This window comes from Erithacus rubecula, assembly GCF_903797595.1.
Source record: "Erithacus rubecula genome assembly, chromosome: 4".
In the NCBI taxonomy this organism is placed as follows: domain Eukaryota; kingdom Metazoa; phylum Chordata; class Aves; order Passeriformes; family Muscicapidae; genus Erithacus; species Erithacus rubecula.
The window spans coordinates 29,319,803-29,336,866 of NC_136686.1; the positions used below are offsets into that span (position 1 = coordinate 29,319,803).

The following is a 17,064-nucleotide window of genomic DNA, read 5'->3' on the forward strand; positions in this document are numbered from 1 at the left end:
TAAGCAAATAGTCACAGTAGTACTTTGTGTGTAGTGTTAGATGTCAAATTAAAGATGCATAACAATTAGTTCTAAGTAGCAAAGAACACAAATAATGTCATTTCTTTTGTGTATCATTACATTTCATGCCCAGTTCTGTGCAGTGAATTCTAATTTCTGAAAAATTAATGCCAGATCTGCAGAGGTAATGATAAAATACCGTTGCCAGAGTGTCTATACAGAAGAACATTTAACTGCATTTTATGTGTTTTGCAGACAAAAGACTTGACAGATACCTTGATAGATAATATGTCATCTTTGACCAGCCGTCCTATCAACCAAGCTCAAGTTGCATCTTCAAACAGCTTCTCTTCTGTTCCTTCCATGGGTGTGGGAATGGGATTTTCATCACCCATTGACAACACAAAGAGAAATATGGCAAACGGACTAAATACCAATATGGGGTTTCAGACTGCTGGATTCACTATGGGAGCAGGTCTCGCTACTCAGAATTTCTTCAGTGGTCCAAGTGCAACAGGGGCAACCAAGATGAACATTGTACCACCTGCCAGTATGCCAAATTACAGTCCTATGAATGCTGCATCTGCAATCTCTCCACTGACACAACAGAACAGACCCCCAGATATGTCTGCTTTAGATAATCTTTTTGGTCCTCAAAAACCTAAAGTTAGCATGAAGCAGTTGGCTCAGCAGAAATCAAGCCAGTGGGTTAATCAGTTTGTGCCAGCGCCAGGGTCCCCGAATGCGAGCAGTACGGCCTTGGGACCTCAGGTGAACATGGTAGCACAGCCAGGCTTTGGCATACAGGGTAATCCTTTCTTTTCTCCTCAGAACTTCACACAACCAGCAAACACAATGGCAAACAGCAGCTCAGCTAGCAATGACTTAAAAGATCTTTTTGGGTAAAATGTTTTGTTTTCTTCTTTCAAAGATTGATGGAATTTGGATCATGGGTAAGCTGATTAACATCTTGTTATGGTTAATAAAAGCATGACTTGGGGAAACTTTCAACCCAGCCAAGTAAAGACTTTTGGACAGGAAAAAAGGCTGATGTTTCATTCACCTGGTACTGCACTGGAATTGTGTAAATGCACAGTCATCTTACATGCTAAAGATTTCCTGTTTCTTTACCAACATGAGAGTGCTGAAGGTGGGATGCTCATATTCAGCTGAAAAAGAAGAAGTATATTGAAATTATTCAGAGGTGAACTCGGTCAACCCCTATGAAATTTCCTACAAAATTTTGTTAATCTTAAGTTCAGCAAAAATGCTTAGGGGATAATGACACTACTGGATGCAAACCTGGAGAATTACTCATGTTGCCTGAATTTGTCACAAGCTGTCATTTTGTCCTATGACAGTTTGCAAAAAGAAAATTCTTACGCTGGCCCAAAAATTTTGATGGCCAAATTGTACAGAGAGAACTCTAACCAATACTATGGGTGATACTAAGAAAGGAGCATATTTTGATTTTCTTCCCTCATGTAAGCTAATGTAATGAATGTGGTAGTAAACTATAACAAGCTTCATCAGGCATACAAAGTTGTTCTAAAATTTGGTTCAAGTTTGGGACAGAGTAAGAATACTGCTTCAAAGGTCATGCTGGTTTATAATCTCTTTTATAATGCCAGATCCTTGTTACAAGTCCCATAGCAAAAGCAACATACCACTTAAGCAGGATTTTAAAATACATGTGGTGATTTCATCACATTTACTATATATTCCATTGTTTTGGCTAATATAATACTGCTTCTAACTGATGTGAAAAAAAAAAAAGTGTAGTTATGAAACCTCACAAAATGAATGTAAATGCAAAATTCATGTGTTGACTGCCCCAACTGTGTAACTAAACACATGATATAGTTACACAGAAATGTATTGAATTAATGAATAGTTTTGGCTCAATTCAGGTGATGAAAAAGGATCACCTTATACAATTTGCACAGGGTCGTGTGAAAAAGCAGACTGCCATAAATTGCCTTGACTAGAGTGACCTATTTCATTTTAATTTTGGTTTAAATCAAGTCCTTATGAAGCATAGATTGACATGAAGTGATTTCTCAAGTATGGATTTGTAAGCTCTAGGCGTTTCAGATCCTTTTTATTGTATTACTCTAAATTCAATAAAGGTCTCCAGAAATCCAAATAGTAGTTTCTTCTACTTCCAGAAGGTATATGTTCAGCTTGCCCATATGGAATCTCTGCTCTGTCAGATACTACTGTTGGGTTTTAACTTTCTTTTCCTAAGAATTTCAGGAGCTTTCTTACCTAGTATTTTGAAGACTATAAATGGTTATTTTGAGAAGGAAAGAACTGGTTACCTTTTTTATGGAAAGCCTACCTGCTTTATTTTTCAAAGCCTTTCACTGAAGAAACTCTTCTTTTGTTTGCTGCTTAAGAAACCAAAGGGCCTTATGCTGTAAATATGACTTGTATTTTGTTATACTTCCACAGTTCTAAGCCGTGATAGCATTAAGCATATTTCTTAAAGAATCCTTTATGTATTATAGCTGCTGCATTAGTCCTATTATTTTAAAATACCTGGGACCAATAAAGTCATGGTCTAGAAAACAATGCCTAATACATTGTGATGCTTATGTGATGTTAATATTCATGGTAAGCACTGTAGGTTATGTTAAAATATCCATGTAAATTTAAGTACTATGCTAGAACTATTGAACTATTTAAGTTCTTTTACAGTTGTGGCACTCTATGTTCTCAATCACACAAATGTCTTCTTTTATGTCAATTCTTGGAAGCTGTGTTTTTTAGGGTAACCTAAGGCAAGCCTTTGAAGAATTACTTGAATCTGTATTCCTGTAAATTATTTGGAAAATAAGTTATATTAAAAACAACATCTCATAGGACTCTACAATGTATTAAATTAATACATTTATGGCAAAGGCAGTCTTAAAAGTCAGTGTCCTGATCTGGGGTTTCAGTCACTGATCCCTCTGGACTGGGAGCTTTTCAGAACTGGATTTAGTTTTACCTGCTGCAGGGAAAGTTAAGTGAAAAAAATTTATCTGATTTCATATACTAGACCTCCTAAACTGTGTGGTTGGGGTATGTGCTTTTGGCATGGGCTGTACCAGAACATAACCTATTTTATAAGAGTGAAGTAAAAAAAACCACTCCTACAGGTTCAAATTAAAAGAGGCTCTTTTAGGAAGTGGTAATGCAATAGAATAAGGTCTTTATCTGACTCAAACAATAGGACTTTTCTCCATTTATATCTGAGAACATAACTTTGATTTCTCTTGTTTGCTGCAATTTTCAGAATGCTCAGAGTAGAACAATAAAGAAAACTGAAAAGGGAGCTTATAAAAGCTCTAACAAAATCTTCCAGTGACTTAAAAATTTAAATTTAAATATATTAAATTTAAATATATTAAGCTATTTAAAAGTAGTGAGTCCAATCCCTTTTCCACACAGATGCTTCCTGCTTAGTGTGTCAGGAAACTCAGTGTGTTTGAAGTTCTCAAATTATTTCTTCTTAACTTAAAGGAAAGAGGACTTGCAAGAGGTAAGTCACCATGGCCACCTGCCACTTGGCTCCTGCTACAATAGTTTTTCTTTAGGAAGCCTTGGCCAGCTGATCTCTCCACTTAAAAGTCATCATTCCTAGGCCTTGCAAGAGGCTGAAAGGCTTGTTATGTGGCCAGAGTGAATTGTTTGACAGCAGCAATTGTGCTTCGCATCCGAGTCAGTTTTTGGAAAAGACAAAGGGGAAGGGACAATGTTAAAAAATGTGGGTATTTCAGGAACCTTCTATGGCTGAACTTGGATGGAAAACACTGCTACATCTAGCTTGGCTTGAAGCAGAGGGTCTACCTAGTCCTCATGTCAAGTAAAGCAGAGAACACAGGTTTGAAATTAGTACCTGATTAAGAAACTATAAATGCTGTTAATTAAATAGTAACCTGGTAGTAAGTTATTTCTTACAATGCTTTGAGGAAGACTGTAAATTACACAAAAATTTCTGCCCTTCATATTCAACCTAGTTTGGAGGAAAAAATGTGAAAGCCTCTCAGATGATGATAGCACCTGCTGTGCACCCACGGTGGTCACCCACTGAAAGCATGTCTTCATTCTGCTGTGGAAATGAGAACAGAGTCTGGGCTGAAGTGCCCAGCTCATCTAGTTTGCATTCATTTGTAAAGGGGAGGTAAAGGGAAGGGAGTAAGTTCCTATTCTTCAAGTGATTAATCTATCTTTTATTTACTACAAAAGGAGAAGCTAAGTGAAAATAGCTGCCCATCTTACAGCAGTTGTGCTTTGGCTGCTCTGAGAGCACCAGGACAGCAGTGTTTTCCATATTAGTGCTCTTGGTTCCATTTGTGTTTAAGTATGAAAGTGTCTGAAGCATCCTGTCAAAACTCAGTCACAGAGAGCAAACTAAATCTGCTGGAGGGAAGGATTGTATTAAAGAGGCTTGGAAAACCTCTATTTGGGCTGATGGAGACCCTTAAAAACTACTTAGTTTCAGATCAGCTTAGAAACCCCTAGTTCTGACTCTTGACAGAAATTGAATATGAAATAGTACAGGTGTCACTGGAGGAGGGAACTATCTTCTGTTCCTTTTCATCACACAAATGGTGTGAATGAGGCCCAGAACAGCCCTTGGAGCTTGCTTATGCAGGAGGGCAGCAGTACTAGAGGAATCTTTTGAAAGGTAAAGGAGTCCATCAATTATTTGGGAGACGGTAAGAGAAATTTTACTGGAAGCATGGGTAGAATGCCCAAGTTTGTTTTAATGGAGATACTATGTTCTCCTCACTGTGAGTAAGAAACGTGGGGAAGTTGTGGCCTTACACAATGTTGAGTACCCCAAGGCTGAATTTTTGGATGTGTAGGTGCACAACATTTCAAGCCTTATTCTTTAAAACTTTCCTTTTCTGTTTTGTCTATTTAGCAACAACTGGTTCACATTTTTATGGAATCTTAACAAATACCCTGATTGCCTTTTAAAGTAAGAAAAATGTATGTTGACTTTTGTATTATAACTGCTGTTGTAATGTTATCTGTGTCTGTAGATAGATGAGTGTGATTGTATTCTAGATCATAGGATTTTTGGATTTTTCAGTTCAACTGCACCAAAAAAATAAAATTGAGAAGCTAGATTTGAATCAAATTCCATAATGCTTCTACAAAGGCTAAGAATTATATGATACTTATATTCTCTGTTATAAATAATACATGCTTAGTCTGCCTACATCTGTGTGATTTCAGCAGAAAAGGAAAGTTTTTAATACATAAGTTTATGAACACTGGATCTTACCTTACTGGATCTTGCATTACAATGAAGTTTTTGGACTTTGGAGTGACCTTTGCTTATTGATTAGGGTTTTTCTAATTGGATGGGTGGGATATTGCTGCTTTGTGCCATTTCCAATGAAAGAAGCATAGGGAGGGGGAGTACAGAAATAAATACCCTGTTGTATATGTAACCCTTCTTTTTCTTTGTTAAGAGATATGCTGCATTTTATATATTCATTGTAAACTTTTCCTTTGTAAAGCTGTGAGGAAACCTGTCTGGAGAATTTCAGATGAGTTGGCTGATTTTTAGGTGAGGTTCTGCCTTGTACCTTACCTTCCACAAGGTTTTGACTGCTTTGCAAGAAAATTACTCAAGGCAGTAAAACCAAATCCTACGTAATAAACCAAATGCTCTTGTTTTTCAGGCCTCACCCTTGTATCAACAAAACAAATAAGCCCTGAAGTTGTATTGTCTTTAAGTTCTCTGAAACAGGTCTAACTGCTGTAGAGATTTCTGAGATGAAGCTGTAAATCAAAATGTGTTATAGTGAACTCAGGCCTTGTGCAAAATATTTAATACTTGTTTATTTGTCTAATTGTACAGTGTACTAGTGGCATTTTCATGTTCTGATTGTAAAACATTAAAATTCTCATGAGATTTATAAAGTGATAATGTTGTGTCAGCCGTGATTCATAAATAGAAGTGTCATAGCATGGCATTGGTGTATATCTGGTTTATTGGACAGCTCTTTGAAACCAAAATTATTCTTGTATCAACTTTTAGATCAGTTACTTTAAAGCTCTGTAAAAGGTACAGTGACAGTTTTGAGAAATACACATCACTTTGTACTCTGAATTAGGTTGCCTATGGAAATAAATGAACTTTTCATATTTTCATGTTGGAAGATATTTTTATTGATAATTTTCATTACATTAACTAATAGTAACTTCTGTAGAAAACTTTTTTTCCCTGTACATTTTGTTTGAAATACATTTTGTCCCATGTACTTTTGAGTTCATTTCTTAGAGATTGCTGCCCAGAAATTTGTAAAATATCATCACATATTGCCTTTATGCAGGGGATAAAAGTTCTGGGGGAAAACTGCCACACTAGATGCCTCTAAAATTAGCATTTGCTCTTTCTGATGACACATAGTGATCTCGATTTGCATTTTCACAGCTCATTGACCCAGAGAACAGCCCTTTCTCCAAACCTGAGTTTCAAGATACACTGCTTTGTCAGGTTAGATTTTGCCAGCACTCTGAAGGAATGTAGTTCTCAGCTTTTTGTATGGTGTAAATTGTTCAAGCACAAGACATCTGCCGCCTGATCTGATTAGAAGCGTCATTGTTGGCCAGATATAGTGTGGGAGAAGAGAGTGAAAAAACAAAAGGCTAGATTAGGTGAAAATTGAAAGGTTGCATCAGGTGGCTTCATTTCTCTCTTCACTTGCTGAGGATGACAGCAGCCCCTCTCCTTCCCCAGAGGTATCCATCAAGGGAGCAGAGTCCTGTCATATGCCAGCCCCTGCTGAGGAAATGGCTCAGCTGATCACAGTCCTGATCTGACTGCTATGTCCTTCACCTTGGTAATGTTCTCTTTGTCTCTCCATTTCTGCATCTTGGATCCATAGCGCCTATTGTTTCTTAAGCAAGGAGGTTTCAAGTGCTGAAATCCAGGTATTCTGGGTTGGTTTGTTGTGGAGTAAAGTTGTCATTTTTATAATCTCTTTCATGAATCCAGATAGCCTAAATCTTCAAACAGGGAATCTGGAGATGTTTGCAGTTGGTTTTTCTTTGCCTGGAATCATTTGATATCGGCAGCTAATTGTATTTAATCACTTAAATATCTCTAGTCCAACCTTTGGATTTGTCATACCAGAACTTTAGATTAATCTTCTTTATATTAGCATTTTTAGAGCTGTGTTACCAGCTGGAGACCACTGCAGTTGCTCAGTAGCTTGGAAAATGGTTCTTAAGGTGACAAGGGTGATTCTGATTTCGTGTGCCAAACTGACAAAGCAGGAATGCAGTTTATCCTCCTACCCATGCACAAGCCCAAGAGCAGCTCAATAAATGCTACTTATTCAAGCTCTGAAATAATTTACTAAGTATTCTAGAGGTAAAATTTAAACTCTGAACTTTAAAAAAAAATCTTTTTTTTCCTCTGTAGGACATCTGCCTATGAACTACAATTGGATCTCTTATGCATCTAGTGCAGTTTCTTCCTGCAAATTAAGGCAGTTGTGGATGTGGAATGATTGGAAACTCATAAATGGTAGAAGTTTAATGACCTACCTATGTTTACATAACAATTTTTAAAGGTTTTCTTTTTTTCATCATTTTGCTTGTGTCTTAATTATTATTTTGCTTTTTATGATGGAATTTCTTAAAATGCTTCACCTTTTGCACAACATCAAAAGACTAGGTTTTACACTCTCCTGCAGTAATTAGCCAAATAATCAAAGAAGAATCTCATTTGTAACTACATCAATAAAAACATTGTTGTTTTTTACCTGAGAACCAAGGGGTTTGGGAGCTGAAGTTATGACACAGGCAGCCTTTCTTCGTGTCAGTCTCTGTGTCTCCTTGATGCAACATAGTACCTGTAAGAATAAATAAAACCAAAACCTTGAAGAGCTTGCTGTCCTGTAGGTGATTTTAGAACCAAGCACCACACAGAAGAAGAACCGTTTATTTTCTGAACATAAAAATCAAATATTAGAGCAGAGGACTAAAAAAAGTAGAATTGCAATTCCTGCTGTTGCCATGCTGATGAAATAAACACTTACTTATGGCACCAAAGCTGTGAATAAGCATTTAAGCCAGTATCACAGCAATGGCTTCAAATATTGCAAATAAAATAATGCTACTGAAGCAATCAGATGCCTCTGTAATTACAGCAGTAAATTTCCTTTCAAGAATCTATCCTAACTTGGCACCAGATAAATATTCTTTTTATTTTTTAAGAATTTCTAAAAATAAATGTGTCTTACAATTATTGTGACTTACAATGATTGTATCTTAGAAAATCAAAGCAGGAGGATCAGGAAAAAAATAAAATTAGACTAGAACATATTTTTTCTACTTTCATTGTTAAATGGCAACTTTAATTGTAGACCTTCCTCAAATAGCCTTATGTTACAAATCCTGGCTTTACTTGACTACAAAAAAAAAGGTATTTATAGAACTATATACAATTTTGATGCAAGCTCTAATTAAATTATTGTTCTGTTCTATAAAACTAGCAACAGAAGTATTTTCTGTGTGATTTTCTGATTTGATAGATACTAAATGCCATTTCTGCAACTGGGGTGGTTTCAGTATAAAGTACTAATGTATTTTTATCATTATTCTGCACAGGATTAAATTATTGTTTGTCTGTTCTTTTCTATTATCTGGCAAGAAGGCAATTGTTATATTAGCTGTTTTTTGGTTTTTTTCAGTTTGATTGTCCTTACTGATTTTATGTTTCCTAAAGAATTCATTGCTTGAGTCTTACTGATTTACAACCATTTCAGTAAAAGATTTGCAGTGAAATAGGAAATACCTCTTGCAATGTCATCATTGCCACATTTTGCAAACGAGAGCCATACAGCTGAAATTCTTTGAGTTAGCAAACACAAAATATTTCTAAAGCTAACCACATCATTAGCTGGGTAGGAAGTGTTTCCTTATTCTATTAATGATGTAGACAGGACAGAGCTGTGATTTCTTGCACATTTCAGAGATTAAATATGTGCGTCTTAAATTATGTGTGTCTCTTCACACATAATTTCCAATTTAACCGAGCTCAATCCCATACACAGCACTTTCTTTGTCAGAATTTTCCTTTGGACCATATACCTACTGCTTTTCCAGGCCTGTTCTGGTGAAGCCATTTCTTGCATCTACTTTGATTTTTTTCTGCATCAGTTCTCCCAAGAAGTGTGTGGCTGTAAAAGGGCAAAAACACCTCAGAGACTTCTGACAATTTCTTTTTTCTGGTGATGCTTGGTAATGAATGCTGAATTTATGACACTGACAGCCTGAATTTTGTGCTTGTTGTTTTTCAGCTGGAGATTGTTGCTGTGCCATGAGGGGCTGCAGAAGGGAACCTAACATGAGGCTCTGCATCTCAGCCTGATGGTCCAGCTCTGGCAAGCCAGTGGGATGGGCTGATGAGTAGGCATCTGTTTTCCTGAGCCTGAAGTAGAAATGTTAAAAACACTCTTACAGAATGTTTCATTTCTCTGTGTTTGTTTTTTGTTGGAAATGACTACATTGTTAAATTGGATGACTGCGATTACGAAGTTGAATAATTCACTTTTTCCCCATTCCCTGTTCTGCTGTAGCAGACATTGTCAGGTGAAAGGTAGGTCAAATATTCAGTATGCAAATATATATAAAGATTAGAGACATTAGAATGGAATTTTAATAAATGTGTGTGTTATAAAATAAAATTTATTTGGAAAAAAGTAAGTAAAAGTACTGTCCTGAACTGTGAGTTACTGGTCTTTCAAGAAGCTACAGTTGTTGAAGTTCATTTTTCTTAGGTTCTTTTTAATGTAGGTATTATGAGGGAAGACATTTTGCTTTCTATGTTGCTCAGTTTCTTAATTTTGAAAAAACTAGTGGTTTTAAATTGAAATAGAACTGGTTTCCTTTCCATTCTTTAAAAAGAGCTGCAAGTGATACTAAGGTGTTTAGTCAGTGATTTCAGCTATTTTAGCAATGGAAATACCTTTAAAACTATGAAAAAAGCATGTGGGTTTAACTTTTTAATTTATAGATATAAATTTGACATATTTAGTCACTGACATCTGTTAGAACTTAAAATATTAATTTTGAACAAATATTTTGCTCAAAGAAAAAAAATGTTTTTTATCATTTTAAGTTGTCCCTATGTAAATTTTTAAACAAGAAGATGGTACATGAAATTATTCTGGAGTTTATTTTTGTTCTAGCATAACTAAGCCCTAACTGCAGTTCAGCATAAACACAACTCCCCCTTCAAGTCAACTTGAACATTTGTAGGTTTTCATCTCTGTTTTTTAGATTAATGGACTGCTCAGTCATCCTTCTCCCTCACTGCTTCTCATGCCTTTGCAACTTCAAACCTGTTACCCACTGTCAACCCTTGTTTGATGAAATCATTATTAAAATACCAAAGATAAATAATGAATGTCAGTTTTATGGTAACTGTTGCCTCATTAGAGGGACCAGCTTTGCACTTCAGGTGAGGGAAGGGCTGTAGGTAGAGGTAGCTCTGGTTAGACACTAGAAAATCCATGTAAGGGAGAGCTCCAGGAAGGCAGGTTTTATAAATTCTGATCTTCATGTAATAGTGAATTTTATTTTTGTGTTCCACAGTTTTGGTTTCCAACAGAATTTAAAAGGAAAAAAAAAATTAATTCTATCACAATATTTTCTTTTAAAGAGTTCAGATCTAGGGTTAGAGAAACACAATGAGCTACATGCTATAATTTAGTGAAATAATCAATCAATTGATTATTCACAAATTGGATGTCAACATAGGTAGTTATGAATAGTATGTTATAAGTGTATTGCCTGGCATAGATTATCTGTTAAATGTGGAGAGAAAATAATGCCAAAGACTACTCCCCTTTAAAATGTATTTCTCTAGTAAGAGGAAAAGGGAAAACACAAGTTTAAAGAGGTGGAAGGATCTTTTGAGGAACTTCTAACCAGAATAGTTCTAAAAACATCAAAGCAGTTCCTTACTGATAGTGGCAGTCAGTAAAATGTTATGAGAGGTTAATTTCAAAATTATCTGTAAGATACAATAAAACTGCCATAAGGTGTCACTATAACCCAAGAAACTTTCAAATAAATTTCAAACATAGTAGAAATGCTCTTGCCCAGCTACAATACTTTCCTGATATGAAAAATTGTGAAATTAATAAAGGACATATTTTTTATTAAAAACTGCATTTCTGTATCCACAGAAATCATCATCCAATGTATCAGTATTAGTGCAATGGTGTAGAAACTCTGCCCATTTTTTTTTGTGAAGAAACAGACATCACATAGGAACTTTCCACATAGAAATGCTTTAAAAGCTCTCTTACAGTGTAAGGTAAGAATTGAGTACTGAATTAGCAGCTTTTAATAAGGAAATCTATTATGTAGGAATTCTTATTTCCATTGTTGTTTTATATGTTAATAGCATACCAGGAGCCACTGTTTTTATTTTGTGTCCAGCTGTGATCAGATGTCTTTCCTACCAGCATCTGATCAGGAAGCAGAAACTAGAAACTAAAGAGGAATTGTATTAAGCATTTAGAATTTGGGCAGGTTTTGCTGCAGTTAGGGAAATAAACATAACATCTGAAAATGTGGTTTGGACTGACTCATATGAAGTGTTTTAACCTATCAGGAAAACACTCAGTTCTCATATATGATAAGCTAGAAATCAGGATTCTGAAGTCTTTAAGTCCATCTTCATTTATGGCATAAAATTGTAAGTGTGAAGCCATAGGTTTCAAAATCAGAAGGGCCAGATTGATCATTTACTCTAAACCTTTATGTAACATGGGATCCCAGGTCACCTCTTTTATCTTTGACATCAGATGCTGTAGATTTTGAAGGCTGAATACAGTACCCTCTTTTTATGCAATGTTGCAATGACTTTTACAGGTGCCAACAGAAATAGGGTCTCTAGTACACCAGACACTGTACAAATACAAAGGAAGAATTGGCTTCAGCCCAAAGTTTTGTGCCTAACAATAAAATATGCTTGTCATCTGATTGAACCTCTTAGGCACCACCTAAGGACATGGTTTAGTAGAGGACTTGCCAGTGCTGGGTTAACAGATGGACTCAGTGATCTTAAAGGTCTTTTCCTGAAAGAATAATTCAATGAAATCTACCAGACAACTTCTACCAAGGCCTTTAAAAGAAAAAAAAAAACAACAAACCTTAAAAGACACTTAGTTTTGAAACATCAAAATGTTTTAATTCAATTTAATTTTAAGAAATCTTCAGCTAGGAAGAGAGGTCACTCTGTATTTTCTAGCCTTTGAGCTCTTGGTAAGAGTTAAAAAGGCAAAGTCATCTCAGTTTAAAAAAAGAAGGTTCCTCCAAATAACAAGAGCAAACTGTGATTCAAAAATTATCTCAGGCACCAGAGATGTGATCACATGGCCTTGAATCAAAAAGAAACTGATTAAAAATTGACAAAGTTATTCTTGTGTATTTCCTCTGGAGAAGCCCAACAGGCTTTGATTAACATTAAGGTTGATCATTCAGCATGAAGTGAAGCATCTTTGTTAATTCAGCAGAGACACCAAAAGGTTAAATTCACTTTCTCATGATGTTAATGTCAGGATGTCAATTGCTATGATAATTAAATATTTGTAAAGAGATCAAAATTTTATATTTTACAAGCATTGGGAGAAGTGACTACTTGGAAGACAATCAGCTATCCAATCTGCACTGAAACCAGTACCAAAAATGTCTTAAGTGTGGCAAAGATTTTACCCCATCCATTATGTTGAGGAATCATTGGTAGGAGCAGCATAAAGATGGCATTTCAAGGTTTTTCAACAAAAGAAATAACTGTAATAAATTATTTAGCTTCTAGGTGCACATTTACTTGCACCTGTAGAAACTATTGTTCCACATAAATTATGTTTATTGCTAGTTGTCATATTTGCAAACTTGGTTTTCTTCAGGGGTTGCTACAACTCTGAATCAACAAGCCCTGTGTCTGCAAGGCACAGTGCTTGTCAGGAAGGCACATCTCTTGTATGTGCACTTGACCAGTTTCAAGTTTTCTTGCAGCTCACTTTACTCTTCACACCTGAGGTAGTGATGGTACACGAGCGTGGATGTGGTAAATGTAAATGAGATTGATAGTACTGTAGATTTAATCAGCATACACAGCTTGATAACCAGGGTGCTTTGGCAAGAGCAAACAGAGCTCAGAAGATTGGATAAAGTCTGGCTGACAGGAAATAAAATTTTACTAAGTAAAAATGTAAAGTTTGTCTGTGTGGTGTTCAACTAAATGATTGTAGTAAAATTTACTAGCCTTCCTACCTAAATGGTGTATAAGCACCTGTATTTCTCAGTAAAAATTGGATTCTGACTGCCAGTCAGTAGTCCCTGTCTATCAATCATGGATACATGAGCATAGAGCAGTGGCTGTCTGCATGCTGGTTTAGGTCTGTATTGGATCTAAAACATGGTTTTAATACACTTACTAGTGATCTCTGGGGACAGGAGTCTATAGTTTCAGTAGTATCTACAAGCTATGTGAGCCATATAGTTTTAATTTTGAAAAATATTTCCTTACAAGTGCAGGCAAATGCTGTGTGTCTTGGACTTAGCCTCCAGCTTGCAAACAGCAGACTTAAAATGAAATTATGTAATACATTGTGTTTTAAGGAGGTCTGAGATAGCAAAAGGAGAATCACAATGTGGTATAATTTTTGAATAAGAAAATTAGGGCATAGGTTAGAACAGGAAAGAAAAAAGCAGTAACAATGATGGGCGGGTCAATAAGGGCTATCGTGTTAGGTGTTATCAAGGCAGAGTTCCTCAGCTGATGCTCTGAAATGTGTGCTGGGATTGATGCCTGGGGCATCAGGATTAGTCCTGCAGGTATTGCCATGGTCTCATCCAGCACATTCCTATTGAGAAGTGGGTAGTGCCCCTCTGGATGGTGCCCCAGCAGGAGCAGGGCTCTGCAAAGATGCTGTGACACTCTCTGCAGCAGTGTTCTGGAATCCAGGCAGTTTGCTACTCTGTGAGCCTGAGGAGGAGAAAACAGAGAAGCAGCACTGCTCCTGTCAAGCTGCCTCCTTACAGAGAAGAAAGAGTAACACACTTGCTTTAGACCTTAGAGAAACGATCAGTGAACTTCAAAATGAGCTGCTGCTGTAGCACTGCAAAAGTGGAGGTAGTGAAGAAGAGGGGAAATCTGCTGTAGGAAATGTATAATTCTGTTAAAGGTGAGGCAAGTGGTATTGCTCATGAGAGACCCCTACACCCCTGAGGGAAATATATCTTGCCAGGATAGATCTCTGAGAGAGCCACTTGAGACAGCCCCAAATGCATGAAGGACAGACTTCAGACATCTGTGCTAAATGCAACCAGGAATGTGGGATAAGTAAACAAAACGCTACATTTTAAGCATAACTCCTTTCTTGTGCCTGCTCTGTACTCTCTTTATGCAAACCAGGAGCAGAAGTCCAGAAAGATGGGCAAGATAAATCCCTTTTTTCCACAGCTGCTGGCAGATATGGGTTTTAAACACCACTTTCCAACCTGAGTTCCAGTCTTCCAAAGTGAATTCCTTGCACTGGAGTTTGCACCATTTCCAGTTTGGAGCTGGGTTCTTCTGTGGTTTCAGGTGCTCAGCTGCCACAAGAGCATTCAGGATGTCAGCAATACATGTTTGTTTACACGGAAGACAATTTTGTTATGTAGTTTCACATCTATATATTCCCAAACCCATAGGTACTTCTGGGGTCTGGCAGCTGGCCTGCTGGGGGTCATTTTCTGTGTGCCTGGTGAAAATTGGAGAGGTGCTTTAATGCACACACTTTTGTGTGTTGGGCCTTTCCATCATGGTGACCTGCTGTTTTCCTGTCATCACACCCCAATGGTAAACCAGGAGTAGGGGGCTGGAGTGAGAAGCCAGGAGGAATTTCTTCCTTTTGCTCAGTTTGGATATGGCCAGATGCAAGGCTGAGCAGTGTGAGGAGGAGGAAGAGGAGGTGCAGCTGCTCCCAGGGCAGCAGGACATGCTGCAGGGAGGGTTTCTGGTCAGTCCTTGAGTTGGCAGCCAGAGCAATTGCTGTGCCACCCAGCTAGAGAGAAACACACCCAGAGATGCCCTGCTGGAGGCATGTGGGCAGGCAGTGCTGAGATCTGGAGGCACTCACGTTATAAATGCTTGCTGTGGGAGGACTGTTCTGCAAGGACAAACGTGTTGGATGTGCCGAGCCAATACTTCTCTACATCACATGAATTATTCAAAGAGGAGAAAGAAACTCTAGCCAGTGCTGCAACAAAAGAGACTGCAGCAAAGCCAGACCCTCAGCCCCTAAATATGCTCTCTCACCCTCTCTTCACTCCTGGTTCATACTAGGAATAAAGGATTTCAGTGAAAGCTGCTTGCCTGCCTCACATAACCTTGAGAAAATGTATTTTCCAGCACCACCTTCCTCAAAGTGGAGCTGGGATAATCCAGATGATTGGTGTTCGTATTTTGAAAATTTCTAAAACCCAGAGATTGGTCGCCCATACAAGGAGCCAGGAGAGGAATGGAGTGGTGGATGGACAGTCCTTGCAGAGCTTTGGCCCAGATTTACATCCCACTCACATCTACTCACTCAGTTCAAATGCCAAATGAGGAGTTTTTAAGTGAAATTAACTCAGATCCAGTTTGTTTCTCTGGAGGAATTGCTTTCTGGGTTTCTATTTCTTTTTCCCTCTCTCTGTAGAGTCTGGATAGACCAGGCTCTGCACAGAAGTTAGGGAGAAAGGGTGAGCCTGGAAGGGTAAGGGCAGTGTAGGGCAGGAGGGAGGGTTCAGAGCCACAGCCACAGGCTCGGGGCACCAGGTGGCCTGTGACAGGACAGGAGCTGGGCTTGGTGGGTGAGCAGCTGCCCTCCACATGGCAACTCTCAGCTGGGGACTTCCAGGGGAAATCAATTCATTTTGTGCTGATGGCCTGATAAGGCACTGTCAGGTTCTTAATTTAACTTTCCTTGTAGGAGTGAGGTAATGTACCAAACACAAAGCTCTCCATTTCTCTATCTACAGAGTTTTAGCCTTCCCCACTGCCTAAACAGAGGGAATATAGGAAATGGTTTGTGGCTTTAGTTTGGGTTTTTTTGCCTTTTTTTTTTTTAACTTGTTCATAACCCAAATACAATATCTAAGGCCTTGCCAAAAGCAGAAATTCTTTGACTTCAGCCAGTGTGCAGTCATGATAAGTGGAGAGAAAGGCTGCATTTCTTTAAGAGTTTTCATTGAGTACTTTCTGCCGTGCCAGGAAAAGAAGTCACACCGAGTTGGACTGGTTCACTTCTTCGAGCCACTCTGTGTTTCAAAAATGCAATGGATTCAATTTCTGCCTGGTCTTTCATTGCTTTTTCAAACAGCATCACACCAATGCCCCTCCATGTCTGTCTTCCCAAGGAGCCAGCAACATCAATAATACATTACATGGGAAGGGAGCTTTGGGTTCAAACCAGCAAGTGTGCTGGGGTAGGGGGATACACAGTGAATGGGAACTGTAGCTTGCAATAATTCCCTCCCTGCAGAATAGGCTCGTAAATATTTAATAAACTTCTGGCCCTTGCCATGGACGAGGTCTTATTAGCGAACTGGAGTGGCTTGAGGACAGGTATTGTGTCTGTTACTATAGCACCACCTTGCACAGGATCTCGGTGTGGAAGAGGCAGGGGAGGGAGGGAAGCAGGGAGGGAGGGAGGGATGCACTGAGGATGAGCCCCAGCGAGGCAGGCTGAGGTCTGCCTGGGGAGCAGCAGCACCTGCAGCTCCAGCACAGCCCCGCAGCGGCTGCCCCGCACAGGCACGGCCCCAGCACGGCTGAGATGCTCTGAGAGCCACCAGTCCCTGAGAGCTTCTGAGGGGGCTTTGCTCCACAGCTTTTCCCTTCTGGCTTTGCAAGATCTGACTCTTTTTTTTTTCTCTCTATATATATATATTTTTTTTTTTTTTTTTTTTTTTTTACTCACTCCTTTCTTGAGCAACTGGTTGTTGTTGCAGAGGTCACCGAGGGGACTGGTGGAGGCTCCCGACTCTGGCATTGGGAAATATGACAGC

At 38.2% G+C, this 17,064-nt stretch overlaps 1 protein-coding gene and 1 long non-coding RNA gene across 3 annotated transcripts in view; one reads left to right on the top strand and one right to left on the bottom strand.

Annotated features, from left to right (window-relative positions):
* The window catches only part of SCYL2 (SCY1 like pseudokinase 2), a 29,963-nt gene extending 28,205 nt beyond the window's left edge, over nucleotides 1-1,758 (top strand). Inside the window, exon 18 of one of the 2 annotated variants that reach the window (XM_079304865.1) lies at nucleotides 256-1,758. In XM_079304865.1, the coding sequence (XP_079160991.1) occupies nucleotides 256-906 (651 nt within the window). In that variant the 3' untranslated portion in view covers nucleotides 907-1,758. The remainder of the gene's footprint in view (nucleotides 1-255) is intronic. The other variant, XM_079304866.1, reaches the window with a different exon arrangement.
* On the bottom strand, nucleotides 1,038-17,064 carry LOC306801654. The gene is made up of 3 exons (XR_013774152.1): nucleotides 16,973-17,064; nucleotides 7,776-7,865; nucleotides 1,038-1,169 (listed from the first exon to the last, which is right to left on the bottom strand). It is a non-coding gene; the product is annotated as an uncharacterized lncRNA (long non-coding RNA).